This window comes from Ambystoma mexicanum, chromosome 3p, assembly GCF_040938575.1.
Source record: "Ambystoma mexicanum isolate Mex_15411 chromosome 3p, UKY_AmexF1_1, whole genome shotgun sequence".
NCBI classification, from domain to species: Eukaryota; Metazoa; Chordata; class Amphibia; order Caudata; family Ambystomatidae; genus Ambystoma; species Ambystoma mexicanum.
Genome location: NC_090925.1, coordinates 1,258,473,817 through 1,258,492,514, shown reverse-complemented (window position 1 = coordinate 1,258,492,514; position 18,698 = coordinate 1,258,473,817). Strand labels below are relative to the sequence as shown.

The 18,698-nt window shown below is 46.8% G+C and overlaps 1 protein-coding gene across 4 annotated transcripts in view; it reads left to right on the top strand.

Moving 5' to 3' along the window:
• The window catches only part of LOC138581426 (butyrophilin subfamily 1 member A1-like), a 366,089-nt gene that overhangs the window by 297,176 nt on the left and 50,215 nt on the right, over nt 1-18,698 (top strand). For all 4 annotated transcript variants that reach the window (XM_069652748.1, XM_069652746.1, XM_069652747.1 and 1 more), the window contains one exon: nt 16,279-16,299. In XM_069652748.1, the coding sequence (XP_069508849.1) occupies nt 16,279-16,299 (21 nt within the window). The remainder of the gene's footprint in view (nt 1-16,278; nt 16,300-18,698) is intronic.

Here is an 18,698-nt window from a genome sequence, read left to right as displayed (position 1 = left end):
ACTACGAGGTCCCTTTGCGGGTTGGGGAATTTAACGCCTGCTATTTGCAGGCGTTAAAAACCAACCCGCAAAGGGACTTTGGTGTTAATTACGGTACCGTAATTTGCAGTACCGTAATTAGCGCCTTCCCCATTCCCATTATGCCCTATGAGGCAAAAATGGGAATGGGGAAGGGCAATGGTGGAAGGGGGAATTACCGCCCCGCCAACCTTGGAATAGGGCGGTAATTCCCCTTTCCACCAAGGCGGTGCCGGTATTTTACCGGCATGAACCATGGCGCTAATAGCGCCATGGTTCACCGCCATCCGTGTAATGAGGCCCTTAGTCTCTCTTGCTAATTTGAGAAGGCTTGTTGGAATATATCTGGCATAGGCACTGTGTGTTTTGAGTGAATATTCCATGAGCTTTGTGTGCCACACAGAGTTTTGAAAATGAGTATTTGTCCCACGTGAAGCCAAAGGAGAGCCTTAAGACTAGGTGAAAAGGAGTCTCTTAGACTGAGTGTTAGGATAGTCTTCAGAGCTTGATTATGAGCAAGTTGTAGTTAATGGATTCAGGCCCAAATGTATAAGCTGTTGGTGTAAACAAGCCTGGACAGAGCTAGCATGCTGTTGACATTCATTTTGGGGGCATATCTATACAAATGGGAATTTCTTTCAGAGTGTGAAGTTATAAGTGGCTATTATGCAATTATCATTAATCTGTGGTCGGAATGGTACATGTTTGTCCAAGACAATGGGCCTCATTATAATTTTGCCGGTCCGGAAGTAACAGTGCCGGTAAGCTACCGGCACCCTTACTACCGGACCGGCAAACTACCAGTTCTGCTTGCGGGTGCCTTCCACACGCCAGGTCTGACTTGGCGGGCTGAACGGCACCTGCGAGCAGCCCATGTTGGATGCACCGGCACGATTCTTGAATGGTGCCGGTGTATCCGGGTCCTCATTCCTATTGAGCCCTATGGGGCTCGAGTGGGAATGGGGAGCATTTTTTTTCGGCGCCTGCGAATGGGCAATTACTGGCTCCAGCGGGGCCGTAATGATCCGGTAATTGCCCATTCGCAGGCGCCAGAAAAAAATGATACCAGCGGCAGCCATGCTGGTTTTACCGGCATGGCTACAGCCAGTCTCATAATGAGGCCCAATGCCAATATTGTTTTACTTTCTTTACCAGATCTGGGTTGCGGCATAAAATGAGGCTCGGCTTCCCGTTTACAATCTTTTGCCCTCCTAGCCCTTAAATTCTGGAATTCTCTTCCTGTCTCTCTCTGCTGTTCTTCATCTCTTTGTATTTTTCAATGTAACCTGAAAGCTCATATTCTCTCCCTTCTTTCTAGTTACTGCCTCTGTCTCTCTCACCTTCCTTCTGTTTTTAGTTGTGTTTTGCATTATCGTGTAAATTGTACCATTTTCTAATATTTTGTAATAGCACTTTTGGCGAAAGGCTCTTTCAATTTCAATTTCAATCTAAATTCAATGAATGAAAATGAAATGAATACTCAAGATATTTGACGGAATGATTTGCAAAGTCATTTGCCTGTTTTGCAGATGGGGAGAGCAGTCAAGGTGTGCCCCCGTTGTTGCGCCGTACCTGTTATTCTGATCCTCAATCGGTTCAGTGTAGCACAGGAAACTGGTGACCAGTCCGGTCCCTGGTAGAGCAGTGAGGAAGACCACCCCCTGCTACTTGTCGGATAGCTGAACCTCAGCCAGCAACAGCGAGCTATCTCCCAACACCATGAGGAAGGACCTCCCACAAATTCACGTGGTGTCAGGCAGTGCAAACACAGTACGTGGGAAGTCCATGAGCCAGGTCGCAAGAATGAAGATGAGAGGCAAGGCAACCAGGGCAGTTAAACAAAGAGCAAAATCAGTAGAGAGATGAAGATAATCAGACCGAATGGGCAGAGAATTGGGGGCAGGAGCAAAGATCCCCAGAGGGGGGCAAGGGAAAATGATAGAAGGAACAGGAACCAAGAGAGCAGCCAAAGCTGCAGGCAGCAAGAAGAGGGAGGCAAGCTGGAGCAGGCAGAAGGTAGCATGCTGAAAGTCATAGGTGCTTCCACTCAGGACAACGGGCCTCATTCCGAGTGTGGCGGTCTGGAAACAAGCGTGCCAGTAAGTTCACTGGTACCCTTGAGTCCAAACAACTACACTACGAGTCTGCCTGCAGGGGCTGTTGCACTCGGCAGGGTCAGACCTGCCGGGCAGAACACCCCCTGCAGGCAGAGTTTTCATGGAAGCTCCAGCACAGTTAGCAGTGGTGCCAGTGCTTCCGAGACCTCATTCCCATAGGGTCCTATCTGACTCCACAGGAATGGGGACTTACCGAATCCCCCGCCTGACTTCCTGCTCTGCAGGGACTTGTAGTGTCCCGGAGGCACTGGGAAGTCAGGCGGTGGATTCAGTGTTTCGAGGTTAGCGGCAAGGTTACTGCCAACCTCGTAATGAGGCCCAGTGTCTTCTCCAGAACAAGAGAAATTGAGACGCGCCTGACGGAGCAACCCCTGCTTACTGTAGTGAGCGGGGGGTTGCGGGGGACACCCCCCTGCCCCATACCGACCCCAATGAAACACCTAAACACATACCATGAAAAGGTAGAACTTTTGGTAGTTAGAACATGGTGTGTGTTTTAGGCCTTTTGGTGGGGTCGGTAATTTTTATTTAGACATTTCGTCCGAAACCAAATACACACATTGTATACCTTTACCTCAGTGTCCACTGTGACAAATCATCTCCTCGGATGTTGTCCATTCTCCCCTAGGAGATGAAGCCACGGAGGTGAGGCTGCGACCCAATAGCCCCCTGGGGTTAGTACTCAGCAGGAGAATCTCAATCGGGAGGGATCCTCCCCTGTGGGACTAGGGACGACAATTGGGGGAGAATGCGATATGTCCACAGTACATCCCAACCTCCCTCACCCTCACTCCATGGGATGAAGATGGGCAGAGCCACGAGGAGCACCCTGCGGAACCAGAGTAAGTATCCCAGTCAATACAGACATTGTGGAAGTATGAACACTGAGGAGGGACTCATGACAGGGTTCATCCCTCCCTGGAGGAAAGCAAAGGGAAGCTCTCCCTCCAAGAGCAGCGAGCGAGGAAGCTGTGGTAGAGGAGAGGGGTCAGTGGATTGGGACGCAAGAGCCACTAAAGGGGCATCCCCTTTCGGTCTGCATGTGGCAGACCAGTCAGAAATCTGGAGACGGAAACCAGGTGGAAGCCAGCCACCGAGCCAGTTGTACATGGAGAGAGCCTACAGCCAGTGCTGCTGCAGAGGGGCTGCAGCCAGCGATGAACCTGCGAACCTTCAACAGCGCAGGAAGCCGAACAGAGCAGTAGAAGCCTTCTGTATAGGCACAGAAGACCCAACCAAATAACCCAAAGGTATCAAGGTTGTTGGGGGAAGCCTAGAGGACACAGGAAGTCTAAGAACCAGGTTCTGGGACCCAGTGAAAGATACAGAGACTACCCTAAATAGGTGAGACCACAAGAATACCTGTCCGGATAGTGAACCAGGTTTATTCCTTGTAAAACATAAAGAGCCAAGAAGGGTCTGAGACCCTCAACTGATACAGACATGCCTCCTCAGTCATCTTCATAGTCACAGTACCTGTCAGGATAGTAACCCAGATCTACAGCATCTTGGGGAGAAAAACCCATGGGTCAGGGGCATGCACCTTTTGACGAAGAATAACCTATGTAATCTTCATAGTCACAGTACCTGGCAGGGTAGTGAACCAGGTGGGCTCTGAACACTTTTAACAGTGGGAACATTGTCAAAGAAGCCAACAGAAGGAAGTCATTCCCTTGCCATTGTGAAGAGCCTGAGAAAGGCCAGGGGAAGGAAGTCATTCCTCCTGGTGTTGATGAAGACTGTGAAAGAAGTCAAGAGCAGGGAGTCATTATTTTGGCATTCCGAAGAGTCAGAGAAATGCCAGAGGAAGGGAATCGTCCTGCCCTGATGATTGTGAACATTGTGTGAGAAGCCAACGGAAGAGAGCCATTCCCTTGACTATGTGAGTAACACAAGAAAGACTAGGGGAAGGGAGCCATAGCTGCTGGCATTGTGAACTGCATGGTAAACGCCAGGAGAAGGACGTTGTTCATCCCGGTGCTGTAAAAAGTATTAAGAAACCCGAGGAAAGTTAGTCGTAGAGGAAGTCATCGCCCTAACACTGTGAAGATACAAGACTTTGTTTTAACATGTGCATTAGTGGAGCGCCAAGTTAAGAACGTTTTGAGACTTTTTGGTTTTGACCTTTTTGAGGAACTTCTCCTTTTTCATCACCCGAAAGTGAACTTTGGTCTAACGTCCAGAAGAAAGGGGCTATTCTTCTGGACCAAGAAGATCACCACTTTACTTAGTTTGATTTAGACTGTAAGGGAAGGAAATAGGTTTTGACACACAATGGTGGACTACTTGTTTTGGACAGACATCCTGACAGAATCCTTAGTATTTGCTTGAAGCAGTGAAGCCGCTCTTAGTAATAGGACCAGCCAGGGGTAAAAGTCCATAGCCAAAAATATGCCACCTGCGTGTCAGTCTCCTACTTCTACATCCTTGCAACTCTCTGATAGCAGAGCAGGATGCTCTCAATGTGTCCGCCGGAGCGTTGTGTGCTGTGATTGTGGCACTTGAAGATTACATGTTTTGTTATGGGATTACCTGAAATGAAACATTGCACAGTCCAACGATCAGTTTGCCGCTCATCCCAGTAATGTAAGATAATGTATCTGACATCCTTGAGTCCTGCACAGTAAGGCCTCAGAATGTCCACTCACCACTAGCCATTGGCAAGCGATAATTCATTCTTGGTGAGTAAGAAATGCTGTGCTGTGGGCATCTGGAGAACTGGGTTGGCAAGTGACTTTCTCGGTAGTAACTTGCAATTTGAAATTTTTAATACTATGCTCAATAACACATTTCATGCAACCAACATGAAGCACTGATGTTTTACTACTGTAGGTGATAGTGAGAAAAAGGGGCAGTCAGTGGTGTGGTACTGTAGTTTCTCAAAGAGACCATGTTCCAAGGTTATCGAGCCAACTGCTCTGCCTACCGGCTCCTTGAAAAGCGTTTCTGCATTTTGAGACCAGTTCACGCACGCCGACATAACTAAATGCAACAGCACAAAGCCCGGGGAACAGCTAAATGGGGTTCAGAGAGAAAAATGTGGTACATACAGTACATGTGCACTTGGTATAACAATCAAGTAGATTTCAGAAAGGCACACTAACTTCAGAAGCAACCTCTGTCACCATGCATGCGTTCCCACATCACTGTAGCAAAGGAAGTGAGGCACGAGGGCAGAGTGACCACCTCCTGCTATCTTAGAAATGGTGATTCTGTGCGTATTTGGGTGAGAAAAGCCATTTTTAGATAGGGAAATCATAAGGAAATTCTCAGTGTAGTTATATTGTTCCCCACACCCGAGATGATATGGATGTGCATATAATGTCCTGTTTACGATACACTGTGATATAGAAAAGAATGGATATGCGTGTTATGGCTCAGTACCTGAGTCTTTCTGTATCACCTTACCTCTGACATTCCTACAACAATCTGTTAAGTGTGTAGAGTGTGTAAAACATTTTATGTCACCTGAAACCTGGACTGGGAAATGAAAGCTCATTATAGCTGTTGTGTCTCTAAATGGTTCCTCATCATCATCTTTGCCCACCATCAGTTGATTTACCCACAAAGCAGAAGCACATGCTCTGTGTTGCTGATAAACAAAAGGAATGCACTGGGAATGCTTGAGTAGCATCAGCCTCATAATTTGTGAAAATAAAATCCCAAATGGCCGATCAGCCTTTTGAAGGCTGGGTGTGGTCCTAAAGTTCCAAAGTAAATATATGTGAATGCAGCCATTCACAGCCTCTCACTCTTTCACATCCACACTTACAGACCTTTAGAAGATGCTCAACCGCACACAAGGAGTCACAGCTCAGAGTACTAGTTCGACATTGTGGGTATTTGGAGCAGGTGGCAGGTGTTTTGAATGAGAAAGAAGTTTGGAGGGGAAGGGGCGAAAGATGAGGTTGGAAAAAAGAGGATGAGATAAATCAGAAAGGAGATGGTTGGAGAGAGCAGGAGAAGGTTGGTTGGAACCATCAGGAAGTGGTTGGTCAGAAACATCAGGATGGGGCTGGTTCGAGAAATCGGGAGGGGGCTAGTTCCAGACATCAGGAAAGTGCTAGTTGAAACAACCATCAGATGGAGGCTGGCTGCAGACATCAGGAGGAGTCTGGTGAGAGACGGCAGGAGGAGGGTAGTTTGATATATCAGGATGTGGTTGGAGGAAAGCACAAGGAGGGAACATAGTGGGCTAGTGAGGTAATATCTTTCAAGAACTGTCTTAAAGTTGAAGGGAAGCTCTTGCCATTGCTACCTTTACCTTGTGGTGGCCATCTATGGTATATATAGGCACTACAAGGTGAACGAGATGTGGTTGTATCCCACCAGCAAGCAAAGGCAAGCAGGAGGAAGCTCAGAGAGAGTGCCATTTAGAATGTGAGTGATGTGGAAGTACCCCAAACCTTATGAACTTTAAAAGGAAACCTTCACATTGTTGGACCTGTTGAGAATAGACTACCATGACAGATTCTATTGTGAGTTTAACCCAGTAGAGAACCTATTTCTGTGTTATATAAAATACATTTTAACCTACCAAAATACGTTCAGCCTTTTTGTCGACCCCACTTGGCTATATTGCAGAGCCTTTACTTCCTCGGTCACTAAGATCTAGGATCTACTCCAAAACTCAATAATGAATGCTGGAAGAAGGGGCATTGTGAGAAAGCTTTGCGTGATATCCTAAATGTAATACTTTCACTGTATGCAAAGAGAATGGCTGCCGGCTTTACTGCAAGTAGCTGATGCAGGCTTCCAGCCCTGCAAGGTGCGTCTGATTGGTGGGTAAGGCCTTTTATTGTACATCCAGCCCAGAATCCATCAGGCGACGCTGGCCCCTCGAAGAGCCTCCTTTAAGGGCCAGGGTTTTCCTGACCAGCCCTGGGTGGGCCTCCCTACTGTGACCTCTGAATCCTTTGTTTGCACCTGCGTCGGTCACTGACTCTGGGTAAGCCTCCCGATCACTATGCTCTTGTGTTACCTGTATGTTACTGAGCTCCTGTGACTAAGCCTGAATTGTTCAGGCTAAATGCTTCCCCATCCTTTTGAATGCAGCCTCCACCCTCTTTGTACCCCCGGCATCCCCAAAAGCTCTCTTCATACCTTGAGCTCAATTTGTGCCAGATCGAATCTCCACGCCTCTGCAGACTTACCTCCCTCGTTGCACCTCCTGGGAGGCGTGCATACTTTACTTAACCAACTTGGGCAGAACCATTCCCTTCCACAAATCACTTTGCATCCTGGTCGCGCTTGCCTAAAATGCTCCTCTGCTCGTACGCTGATCTGTCCTCACACTGTGTGCTTACTCGCCTGATCTAAACTGTGTCTAAACCAACCTGCGCAGAACCAGCTCTCTTTGCATTAGATGCCTAAACTCAGCCTGTATCTTGACACTGAGGCCTGCATTATCTAGCTGTGTGTCACTAGACGATTGTCTGCCGTGCTCAAACTGTTTCGTTTTTCTTCTCTACTTTGACTGTCATATGTGTGCGTCACTAAACTGTTTGATTTGCTAAAAGCTAGGCCTTTACCTTTTCTTTCGGCCTATTGTAGAGGTCAAATCTACACTTATTTTCCTCACCTTTAGGAAAAATCAAATCTGCCTATCTATGGCTGTGTTTTAAATAAATATGCCTTTCACTTGCATGTAGTAAACATTGAATCAGTCTATCTTTTATTTCTGGCTGTGTTCCTGATAGCATGCACTCTACTCGACTGCAGGAACGTTGAATCTGCCTATATGTCAACTCTGGCTGTGTTTTCAAAAGCATGCTTCTTACTCACCAGTAGGAAAGTGAATCTGCCTATCTATTGATGCTGGTTGTGTTTAAAAAGTATGCTCTTCCTCTTCTACTGTAACTGTCAAAGTTGTCTCTTGGCCTGTTTGCTGCATTGCCTTGCGGCTAGTGGCTCGTGCTCTGCAGTGCCTCCCTTCTCTCCCTCCTCCCTCTCCCCTAGTCTCCACAATGGTGCTCTCAATCTCCCCCATCTTCTCTAACTGCTTCTCTATCACCTATCCTACCCCTCTGTCTAAGACTAGATTGAAAACATTCAAGAAGGATCTCCTGGTCTCCAACACTGGCATGCCCATTGCTGACACCTATGCCAATGCTTCTTCCAGCCAGAACCTCACTGACATCCTCTTCTTCCTTCCTTGTCCAGCCCTTTGGGTTACTCACATGGTCTCTGTATCTTTTTGTTCCTCTCCCATTAATGGTGGCACCCGTTGGGAGGTACTCGTGACATCCTTCCTCTCCTCCAGGGTACTCATTAATGTCCCTCAGAATGGTACTGTTATGGCCCAGGGCTCTCAGGCCAACCCCCTACTTCTATCTAGACATCTTCCGTCTTCCACCAACTTCCTCCTCCCCTCTTCCCCCTCTCCCTGTTACTCCCAGTGGCTCCTCTGCCATCTCGACGGGTGTACCACTCTCATGTACCCCTCCTTGGAAGACCTTAAAACGTGGCAACCTGCTCTACCCTCCGTTCTCGTTCTGCTGTCAAACACGGCTCTGACATCTGCCACCTCCTTGAGGACCTTGACCGTGATGTCGTCGCCCTCGCTGACACATGATACACTGGTAGCTCTGTCACGATTTTTTCTGAGGGTTACAAGATCCTCTCTAAACCCGGGCTTTTCAGGCCTGGGGGCGGAATATCCCTCATTTTCCCAGAGTGTGTCCTTGCTTCTATCATACCCACTCAGTCCTATTCCTCTTTTGAATCCCTTGTCTGAAGGCTTGATGTCTCTCTTTGACTCTCTTTGACGCTGGCCACCATCTACAGGCCCCCTGGCCAGGTATCCCACTTCCTCTCGGAATGGGCTGACATGATCTCCTTTTCCAAGCTTCCCTTCCTTGGAGACTTCAATATTCACCTTGACTCCCATGATGCGGCCTCTGGTTCTTTCCAAAACCTCTGTGACTCTCCTTCCCTCTCTATTCTTCCCTCTGGTCCAACGCACCCTGCAGGACACACCTTGGATGCTCTTATCTCCTCAGACCTCCTCATATCCAACCCTCTCGTTACTCCTCTCTCCTGGTCGGATCATGCCGCCCTTTTCTCTCACCTGGACCTCCTTAGTCCTCCGGCTTAGCCTTCGCTTGCACTGCCAGTCGCCTTCTCCCTTGTTCGACCGATGAAGCCTCCCTGTCCCGCTCAGACTTGAGCTGCATCCCCTTAGGTTCCTGAAGCTCCTTAAAACCTTCCTTTTTTTCTCTTCTTCCTTCCCCTTACACTCCCCTGCTAATATCCTCTCTGCCTTAGACTGGTGGCCTGTTTCCTTCAGAGTTCTACCGGGTGCCAGGACCTCCCCTTCCCAGTCTACCTCTGCACTTACTCTCCCGTCCCCCGGAAACCCTTTATCCTGCTCTTGCACTCACAGGCCCTCCCGCCGACACTTAGCTGTTCAGCTTTCACCCCGTGTAGCTGCCCAGCCCCTTTATTTGCACTTGTTGTGGACCCCCCCTTTATTCCCTTCTTCACCCTGGCCCTGTCCACCTGCCCTCCCTGGCACTTTCTTCTCATGGTTCCTCTACCCAGTTCCTGCACTTCCCCACCTTGCTTCCCCCTAGCACTTCTCGCTACCGCACTTGCACAAACTGAATGTCGCAAGGCCTATTAGGCTCGCCACTGTGCTCTTTCCTGTTTCCTCCTCCCTCCATCCTGCTTTGCTGCTGCTCGAAACACTTGTGTATAGGTGCATTACAAATGAACAATTAATAAATAAAATAAGTGTTGTGTCCAGGCCTGGCGTAGTGTGGGCCTGGGCCTGCATGCAGTGAGGACCTGTGCGTAGGCCTCAGTGGCGCAGCTTTAGCAGGAGAGGTTAATGAGGGGCACACGCGTATGTTGCAGTCTGCCCCGGAACTGCCTCCCATGCTCGGGGGCGGGGCCTTTATTCATACGCCCTGCGTCACTGCGTAGCGGGACGCCGGGCGGAAACACAACATTCCTCCTTTATTCTAAAATGAACAAAACCACATTGCATCAATGACACGATATCAACCATGAGTTAACACATTTACTGCTAACAGGGTGCCTCCCGTCTGTTCTAGTCCTTGGGAGCCCAAACCGAACATACATAGTCTTTCAACCGAGCTGGTGGCGGGGTGGCGCCTCTCAGACTATAACCCACACCCTGTGACCTGGCTCCCAATGTCTCACGGGGTGCCTCACCTTCAGTGTCCTGCTCACCCATTTCAGGTTCACTCCACAACTCCGGCGCTCCGTCATCTGCTCTTTCCTCTTCATGCCGAGATACAGCTTCGTCACCGTCCGGTATGGAGGTGTCATCTTCTCTGGGGCATTCACCATCTGTCCATAGGTTAGATGGCACAGCTTTGAACCATGCCGCATTGCGTGTCACGCGTTGGTGTCCTTTTTGTGCTATTAACATGGTTCCTTGTTTTTCACTGATGATCCATGGGGCTGGCTCATATCGGGAGTTCAGTTTGGATTTAGTAGGATTGCGCAGCATGACCACTTGGTCACCCACTTGAAGATTCGACGATTTCGCTCTTCTCCTGGTGCTCATATACTCATTAGCGTCTGTTCTCCGATTTTCTATTCGTCCATCGTCAATTCTGTCCGGGCTTCTGTTAGGGATGTACGGTATGGAAGATTGCAGTTACGTGCCAAACATTAGGTCTGCTGGAGGAATACCAGTTGTGCTGTGTGGTGTCACTCTATAATTTCGCAGGAAACGGTATAAGTCGAGTTTCCGTGGGCTAGCACTTGCTCTCGATATTCTCAGTACTTTATTTAGTGTCCTCATAAATCGGTCCACATCTGCATTTGCTTGTGGCCAATGTGGCATAATGTGGTGGTATCGTATGTTTAGATCTTGCAGGTAATGTTTGAATTCTTCGCCTTGAAATGGAGGGCCATTGTCGCTCTTTATTCTTGTGGGCAAACCATGTGTTGCAAACATTTTTTCAATCGCAGGGATTACCACTTCCGCTGCCGTGGAGTTTACGATCTCTACTTTGGGGTAGCGTGAGTAGTCATCAATAGCCACTAAGAGATATAGACCTTCCTGCAGCTTGCAAAAATCAATACTGATGGCTTCCCATCTGCCACATCCTCTCACTGGTGACTGGATCGGCTCTGGGTTTGGTGGGGCACCAGTGATTTGGCAGGGTAAACAAGTGTTGATGAGTTTTTTCGACCTTGGCATCTATTTGTGGAAACCACACTCGATACCTGATGCGGGCTTTTGTCCGTGCCATGCCTTGATGGCCCTCATGGGTTAGCGCCACTATTCTTTCCTGAAGACTCACGGGGATAATAATACGGTCTCCTCTGAGGATTAAACCCTGTTATGTAAGGGAGAGATCTTGCCGTACAGTGAACATTCCCTCAAGAAATGCTTTTGCTTCTTGTGTTTTTTTGTGGATATTTTTCATGAATGAGTTCCATTCGCCTGACAAAATTGTGTTTTTCACCAAATTGCAACATTGGTCTTTTCGTGTTTCCTCTGCAATCTCTTCACTGCTGACCGCTTTCGGTCTCATTTCACATACCACTTGGCAGATATGTTCTTCTGTGTCCGCTGCCACTTGGACTTCCTGTGTGGTCGCCTCTCTAGGATGTCTTGAAAGGAAATCCGCTGGGTTTTCATTTCCTGGTCGATATTTCAGCTCGAAATCATATTGTTGGAGATGTAACAGCCATTTGGCAATTCTGGCCGGTGGGTGGGAGGAGGTGCCCATGAATATGGGTAGTAGAGGCTTGTGATCAGTAAATGTTGTAAACTTTCTGCCATACAGGTAGATATGAAAATGTTGACATCCCCACAATGCGGCTATCGCTTCCTTCTCAATGTGAGAATATCGTTGTTCGATCACAGTGAGTGCTCGTGAGGCATACGCAATCGGTCTTTGTATCCCCTCTGTTGTCACTTGTGTAAGTATGGCTCCTAAACCCACTGGACTGGCATCTACGTACAGTTCTGTGGGGAGCGTGGTGTCATAGTATGCCATTTTGGTGTCATTTGACAGTGAATCCTTGATGTTTTCAAATGCTTCTTGACACACTGTTCCCCATTCCCATTTTGTGTTGGTTTTGGTGAGCTCTCGTAATGGCTCCGATATTGTAGCTAGATTCCTGATGAATCTCCCACAGTACGTGGCCATGCCTAAAAAACTGCGTACTTCCGTCGGCGTTGTGGGGGGGCTGGCAGTTTGAATGTCAGCAACCTTTTGTGGGTCCGGTGAGATGCCTGTATTGCTGAATGTGTAACCAAAAAAAGACAACTCCGTTTTGAAAAATTCACATTTTTCCTTGTGGATGGTTAGTCCAGCGCTTTCTAATCGGCCAAGGAGCATGTGCAGTCTTTTCAGGTCTTCCTCTCTGTCAGCTGCATGAATTAAAATATCATCGCTCACATTTAGTACTCCAGGAATGTCCCTTATGAGCTCTTGAATAGTCTGTTGAAAAACTTCAGCTGCGGAGGAAATCCCGAAACTTAAACGTTTATATTTTCGTAGCCCAATGTGGGTTGAGAACGTTGTTATGTATCGGGATTCCTTATGTAGTCGTAGTTGGTGATATCCCGCCTTTAGGTCCATTTTTGAAAATATCTTTGACCCCGTGAGATCAGCCACAATCTCATCAAGTGTTGGCATTATGTGTCGCTCTCGCTTGATAATCGCATGTCTATGCAGATTCGGACCTTCCCCGGCTGCTTTGGTTTTTTAGTGACAACCATCGGGGAAACCCAGGGTGTTGGTCCTGTTACCTCTTCTATTATTCCAGCCTTCTCTAGCGTTCTTAGTTCTTTTTCCACTTGTTCGCGCATGTGGAATGGTGTTCTTCGGTGTCTAACAGCTTTCGGTTGTATGGACTCATCTATGTGGAGTTTGATTGATTTAACTTTTAAACATCCTATTCCTTTCAGCAGGTTGGGGTATGTTTCCAGGAGTTTCTCCACTTCTTGTGCTTCATTTATTTGGCAGATGAAATTCACCAAACCCAAATCTTGTGCCGCATCACCTCTCAGAAGGCATTCAATGCCAGCATTCACCACATACATTTTGGAAGGTAAACTGTTTTCCCCATGGCTGAGAGTGGTACGGAATCTGCCTACTACAGGTAAGGGTTTCTTACAACCATATGCGAATAGCAATGTGTCCGTGTTTTTAAGGTTTGGCTGAGGCTGTAGTGACCGAAATGTGCTTATTGGCATCACATTGACGGATGCTCCCGTGTCGATGGTCATCCATATTTGCTGATCTTGGATCGTTATTTGGCATTTCCGCCTCCTACGGCCTTTCCTTGGCGTGGCATGTTGGTGATGGAGAGCTCAGACCATGTATATTTTTCTTCCTTTTCCCCATTTTTCCTTGATCGGTTCTTGTAGGGTTCCATTCATGTCGCCTCCTTCATCCTCCGTAGATGAGTTTGTGGCCTCCACTCGTTGGGCTCCAGCTTGTTTCTTTTTCTTGTTCCCACTTTTCTCATTAGCGTTTCTTGTGTTGGGTAGTGATAGCGGGGCTCCTGACGACCGACACACCTTTGCATAGTGGTCCCTCCTGCCACAGGCACCGCATGTGGTTCCTTGTGCTGGGCAGTTTTGTCGTCCATGTCGTGGTCCACCACACCACTGCATTCCGTGGGACCCGGGATTCGTGGCTGCCATCGGGTATGCGCAACATTTTCTCTAACCTCTTCTTTTGTTGATTGACGGTTATTTACATGGGCTGTGGTGGCCGCCGTGACGGCAGGCTGTAGTTTGTGTAGCATGGTGCCCATGTGGGCTGCCCTAGCATGTGCTAACTCTCGTTGGCGTTCCAATTCCAGAATTTGTGTTAGCGAAATGTCTCTTTCACTCAAAACCATTCTTCTTAATTTTTCCGATTGCATGCCATTTATTATTCGCCTTCTAATTTCTTTTTCAGTTTGTGTGAACTCACATGAAATGGCTAATTTCCTGAGTCGGGTGTGATATGCATCAAGAGTCTCCTCTTCTGCTTGAATTGTGGTGCAGAATATGAAAATCTCATAATCCGGATTCAGTTGTGGGAGAAAATGGGCTGTCGGGGCATCCTTGGCTTGTCGATAGACATCTAGGCCATCATCAATGGTTAGTGCGTTGAAAATGCGCAGCACTTCATCCCCCACATTTAACAATAAATGAGATCTCAGTTTCCTGTCAGTAGTGATGTCTTTGCATTCCATAGCCATTTCAAATTTTTGAATCCACAATTTCCATCGGGGGCCAACCGAAGATGGATCTGTGAAGGGGTCAAAAGGCTGTATCATTATTGATGAGCCACCTTGTGGACGGGCTTGAGGTGTTGATACCGACAAATTTGCGGCAAGTCTGGATGGTGTGCTTGACCTGGGGGTAGACGTGCCCGTTGCCATGGTGTAAACTCCCTTATTCCCTGGCAGGGATTACCTCCTCCCCTTATTGTGTAGAGAAAAAGGCTTCTGTGTGATGTCCAGCACTTCTGGAGGCCAGTTGCTGTTGTATGACGTGCTCCCCTTTGTGTAGGTGCATTTACAGCCTCCTGCGGTGTGTAATTTGACTCATGGACGTTCCTGTTGACATGGGCGTCTCCCAACTTCAGGATTTCCATTCACCACATCATAGGCGCCCTTTTTAAATTCGCGCATGGATAATTGATGTGGGAGGGAAAAAAATTTTTTTTTTTTTTTTGAAGACGGGGGGTTTTTATTATGTGCCCCCTCCCCACTGGGTGTCCAAAAATTGCTTTTATCGCCGTCGCGATGCGCGCCTTACTGTGCTATTCACACGTGTTCAGGATGTCTCCGTCCTCGTTGCCAGTGTTGTGTCCAGGCCTGGCGTAGTGTGGGCCTGGGCCTGCATGCAGTGAGGACCTGTGCGTAGGCCTCAGTGGCGCAGCTTTAGCAGGAGAGGTTAATGAGGGACACACGCGTATGTTGCGGTCTGCCCCGGAACTGCCTCCCATGCTCGGGGGCAGGGCCTTTATTCATATGCCCTGCGTCACCGCGTAGCGGGACGCCGGGCGGAAACACAACAATAAGGTCTGTTGTAATTCACCGCTGTTGAAGCATGAAGCACCATTCTACCGCTAGATCCTGCACTAGTTGATGATCTTTCATTGAGAACTCACTTAATGCTTAGTGGCTTGTTCCATGCCGGGCCCTGCTGCATATTGGAAAACAGGGCACTGCCTCTCTGGTGAGGTGGTCATGGAAAACTGTTCCGCTATGCTGAAAGTGATCTGGCTTGTTTTGAGTGAGACACTCCAAGAAGGGTCCCTGGATCTTATGACATTACGCAGAAACACATTTCCCGAACACTTTTCACAAGGAACTTTGTGCTTTCTTGAGCAATGTGAATGTGTTCACAAAGTTCCCACATATGACCATCATTTCTGCTAGCTTAGGGCACTTTCTGTTAAACATCTGTGGAAATGGCATTCCCCCCTAGCAAGGTTTTACCTGGTATTCTAGCTACATTTTACTGCTAAAAGTTGAAAAATAAGTGAAAACACCTTCATTGAGTTTTGCTGACATTTCCCGTTCAGCATTTTTCATATAAGTATGCTGCTTTATTTGACTGATTTTTCCCCCCTACGGAAATGCTCCGCTTTTGTTTGAATTACTTACAGGTTCAATAATTTCGAGACCTTATTGGTACTGTTCCACCATATTTTGCTCACAGTAAGCTGCACCGGCCTAGTGCTCAGCCTCTGGGATGTATTAGCCTCTTATATTGCCATAACAGCATTAGGATTTACCCCTGACTCCTGTTGGGATATTCAGCGATACATCAGTCAACATTACTACATGTTAGAGTGTGTTTATTAAACGTTAGAACATAGTGAGCAAGAGACAGAACACGAGGGATAACGAGAGAGAAAGAGAGAGGGAGAGGGAGAGAAATAGCTATTTGCTGAGGAGCTGCAAGGAGAAGCGGGCACGCTGTAATTACTGGAGGGATCTTTATGATGTAGAGAATCTTCCGTTTTCTTGGCTTGAGTGCAATGTCTTTCTGAACTCTTTGCAGCTGAATGAGAAGGGTCCATATGTGATTGCATCGTGTGAGATGTCATAATTGCCACTAGTGCAATCGTCCTTAATACAGTAATTGTAGATGTGATTGTGGATCTACCTTTCCCTGATTCATATATGTTTTTTTGTCTTCCAGGAGAGCTTTCAAAAGACCTAAGTGAGTATTTGAGTGTATTCATTTAAAGTGTTTTCCAATTGAAGAGCTCAGCAGAGGGCCTAAGAAGCCCAGGTGTTAGTATCCTTACTGATGGAAACTTGTAGTAGCAAAATCCAGAGGAGCAGTCCCAGAATGCAGTGTGCGTTTGTGTGAGCAATTTGTGTGTTTGGTGTGGGGTGTAAGGAACCATTGGGCCTCATTATAGGTTTGCTGTTATTCTGGTGGGAAATCCGCGAGGATACCGGCAAACGTACCTACCGTTTCCACCACCTGATATCCCGGTTTAACCGGTATATTACAGGTGGCGGAAAGGACGGTAAATCCCCATCCCTAACAAAATAAAAAATCTCAGAAGCATTATGGACGCAAACCTGACCGTTTCACAGCAAGGTTTTGGAAACCAAATCAAAAAAATGTTTTTATTAAAATTAAACCACCAATATGCCTTGGTACTTTTCCCTCTTCAAACTTCGCTTCACCAGTTTTGATTGTTATCCTACTGGCAGACAGGAAGCCCCTGGTAGGCTAGATAACGAGCAGGTTCCTGCTAATAAATATAGAAACATATGAGTGTATTTTAGAAATTCAGCATCAAGAGAATGATAATAAAATATTTATTTTAAATACTTTTGGAGCATTATTTGAACACAGAGATAAAGAAGACAACAATTTATTTTTGGGTGATTACACAAAGGGGGGATGAGACATAGGGTGAGCATTTATATTAATAAAGCTTATATTCATACAATATTATAAGGAAAGGATCCCGAACTGATAGGTATGTTTTTGATATCTTTTCAGATTACTTATACATGTGAAGTTGATGAATGTCAGCTCCTGATAAAGGATTTATTTCAAAATGCTTAGAGCCATTCATATTCTCGATTCCATCATTGAAGATTATTAAAGAACGATGTAAAATAAATCATAATATTTATGTACATTTCAATGTCAGTAGCATTTGAAAGAGGAGAGGCAAAGGAAAGAAAACCAATACGAGGGGAGAGGAAGAGATGAAAGAGGAGCATGAAAAAGCGGATGATGAGAGGGAGGAGAGTGCACAAGTAGCAGGAAGAGAAGAGTTGAAAAAAGTGCAGAGGAAAAGGGAGAAGGTCGGGAAAAGAGGGGGTGAGAACAAGAGGAAAAAGGGAAGGAGAAGCCTGGAGGAGAGAAAAAAGAGATTTGTGACTTTTGGAACATCAAGAAGGAGGGTGGTGAAGAGAATCAGAGTGAGGTGGATAGTAAAGAGATCAGAAGTACAGAGGAGGAGAGAAGACAAGGTCAAAAGGAGAAGAGGATTTGCCTGGAGCTGGACGGCTGCATAGACTTCTGAGTTGGTGTGAGAGGCTGAGCCATAAAAGTCTCCAGCAATCTATGAAATGGCAAAACACAGAACCTCTTTGCCCAAGGCAATCCTAGTCAGGATGACTAGACAGTTCTGACAATGCAAGGCCCCAGCAGTGGTGGTGACAAAGGTCGAGTAGCAAACTAACAACATCCTGACAAGAAAGACACTGCATCCAAGGAAGACGTGCATGGCACGTAACACCCCAATGACTGTGATTGTCTCTTGGATCACTGCCAGGAAGTTGGAACCTTTGGGAAAAGGAAATGGCTTGAGGACTAGGGTCCTGAAAGGAAATTCTGTTTTTGTTTGCTAACCCTTGACTGCAGCCATGCTTTATCGCTTAGTTTTCTATTTTTATGATAAAGAGCCTTAAAGCATGACATCTAGTTTTGAATCGTCTCTTGCTTCTTCTGCCTTTGAAGGTGTGTTTCGGTACATGCAAAGTTGTGTGCAGGTGGAGGTGTGTGTGTGCATGTGCACATGCAGGTTGTGTGTCTATTCATAGAGGTTCGGATCCTGCAGGGTTGTTAATGTGGGTTATGAAAGATTTTATCAACTAATACAAAATGGGTCATATATCGCGAGTAATGTACTGTGGGGAAGCCAAAGAAGGATACAGGAACAACGTTAAATCTAAGAATCCATTGAATCCAATAGGTGAACATTTTAGGATGATGATCCAGGGCTATTTAGCTGCAAAGCTGCTTTTAAATGACTGTTAAAAAGAAGGGATTTCAACTTGAGCATGTGCAATCTGGTGTGCTGCAATCCAAATGCATGCATAAGGGTATCTACCATCTACATATTGCAACCTGCTTTCTGAGTGATGACCACTAGTGTAGCTTCTCTCTTTCTGTCTCACACAACGCACATTTTACATGGCTATCACCACTATTATCTGGAATCTATATCTTGGGCAGAGTGTGTTAATGAATACACTCTGCCAAGTCCAGTTGAAGAAAAATCAGAGATGGGAAAGCAATACCCAGGGTCGTAGAAGCAGTTCTGCAGCTGGCAGGTTTGCAGTTCCAATGAACAGTCACTGTTTACA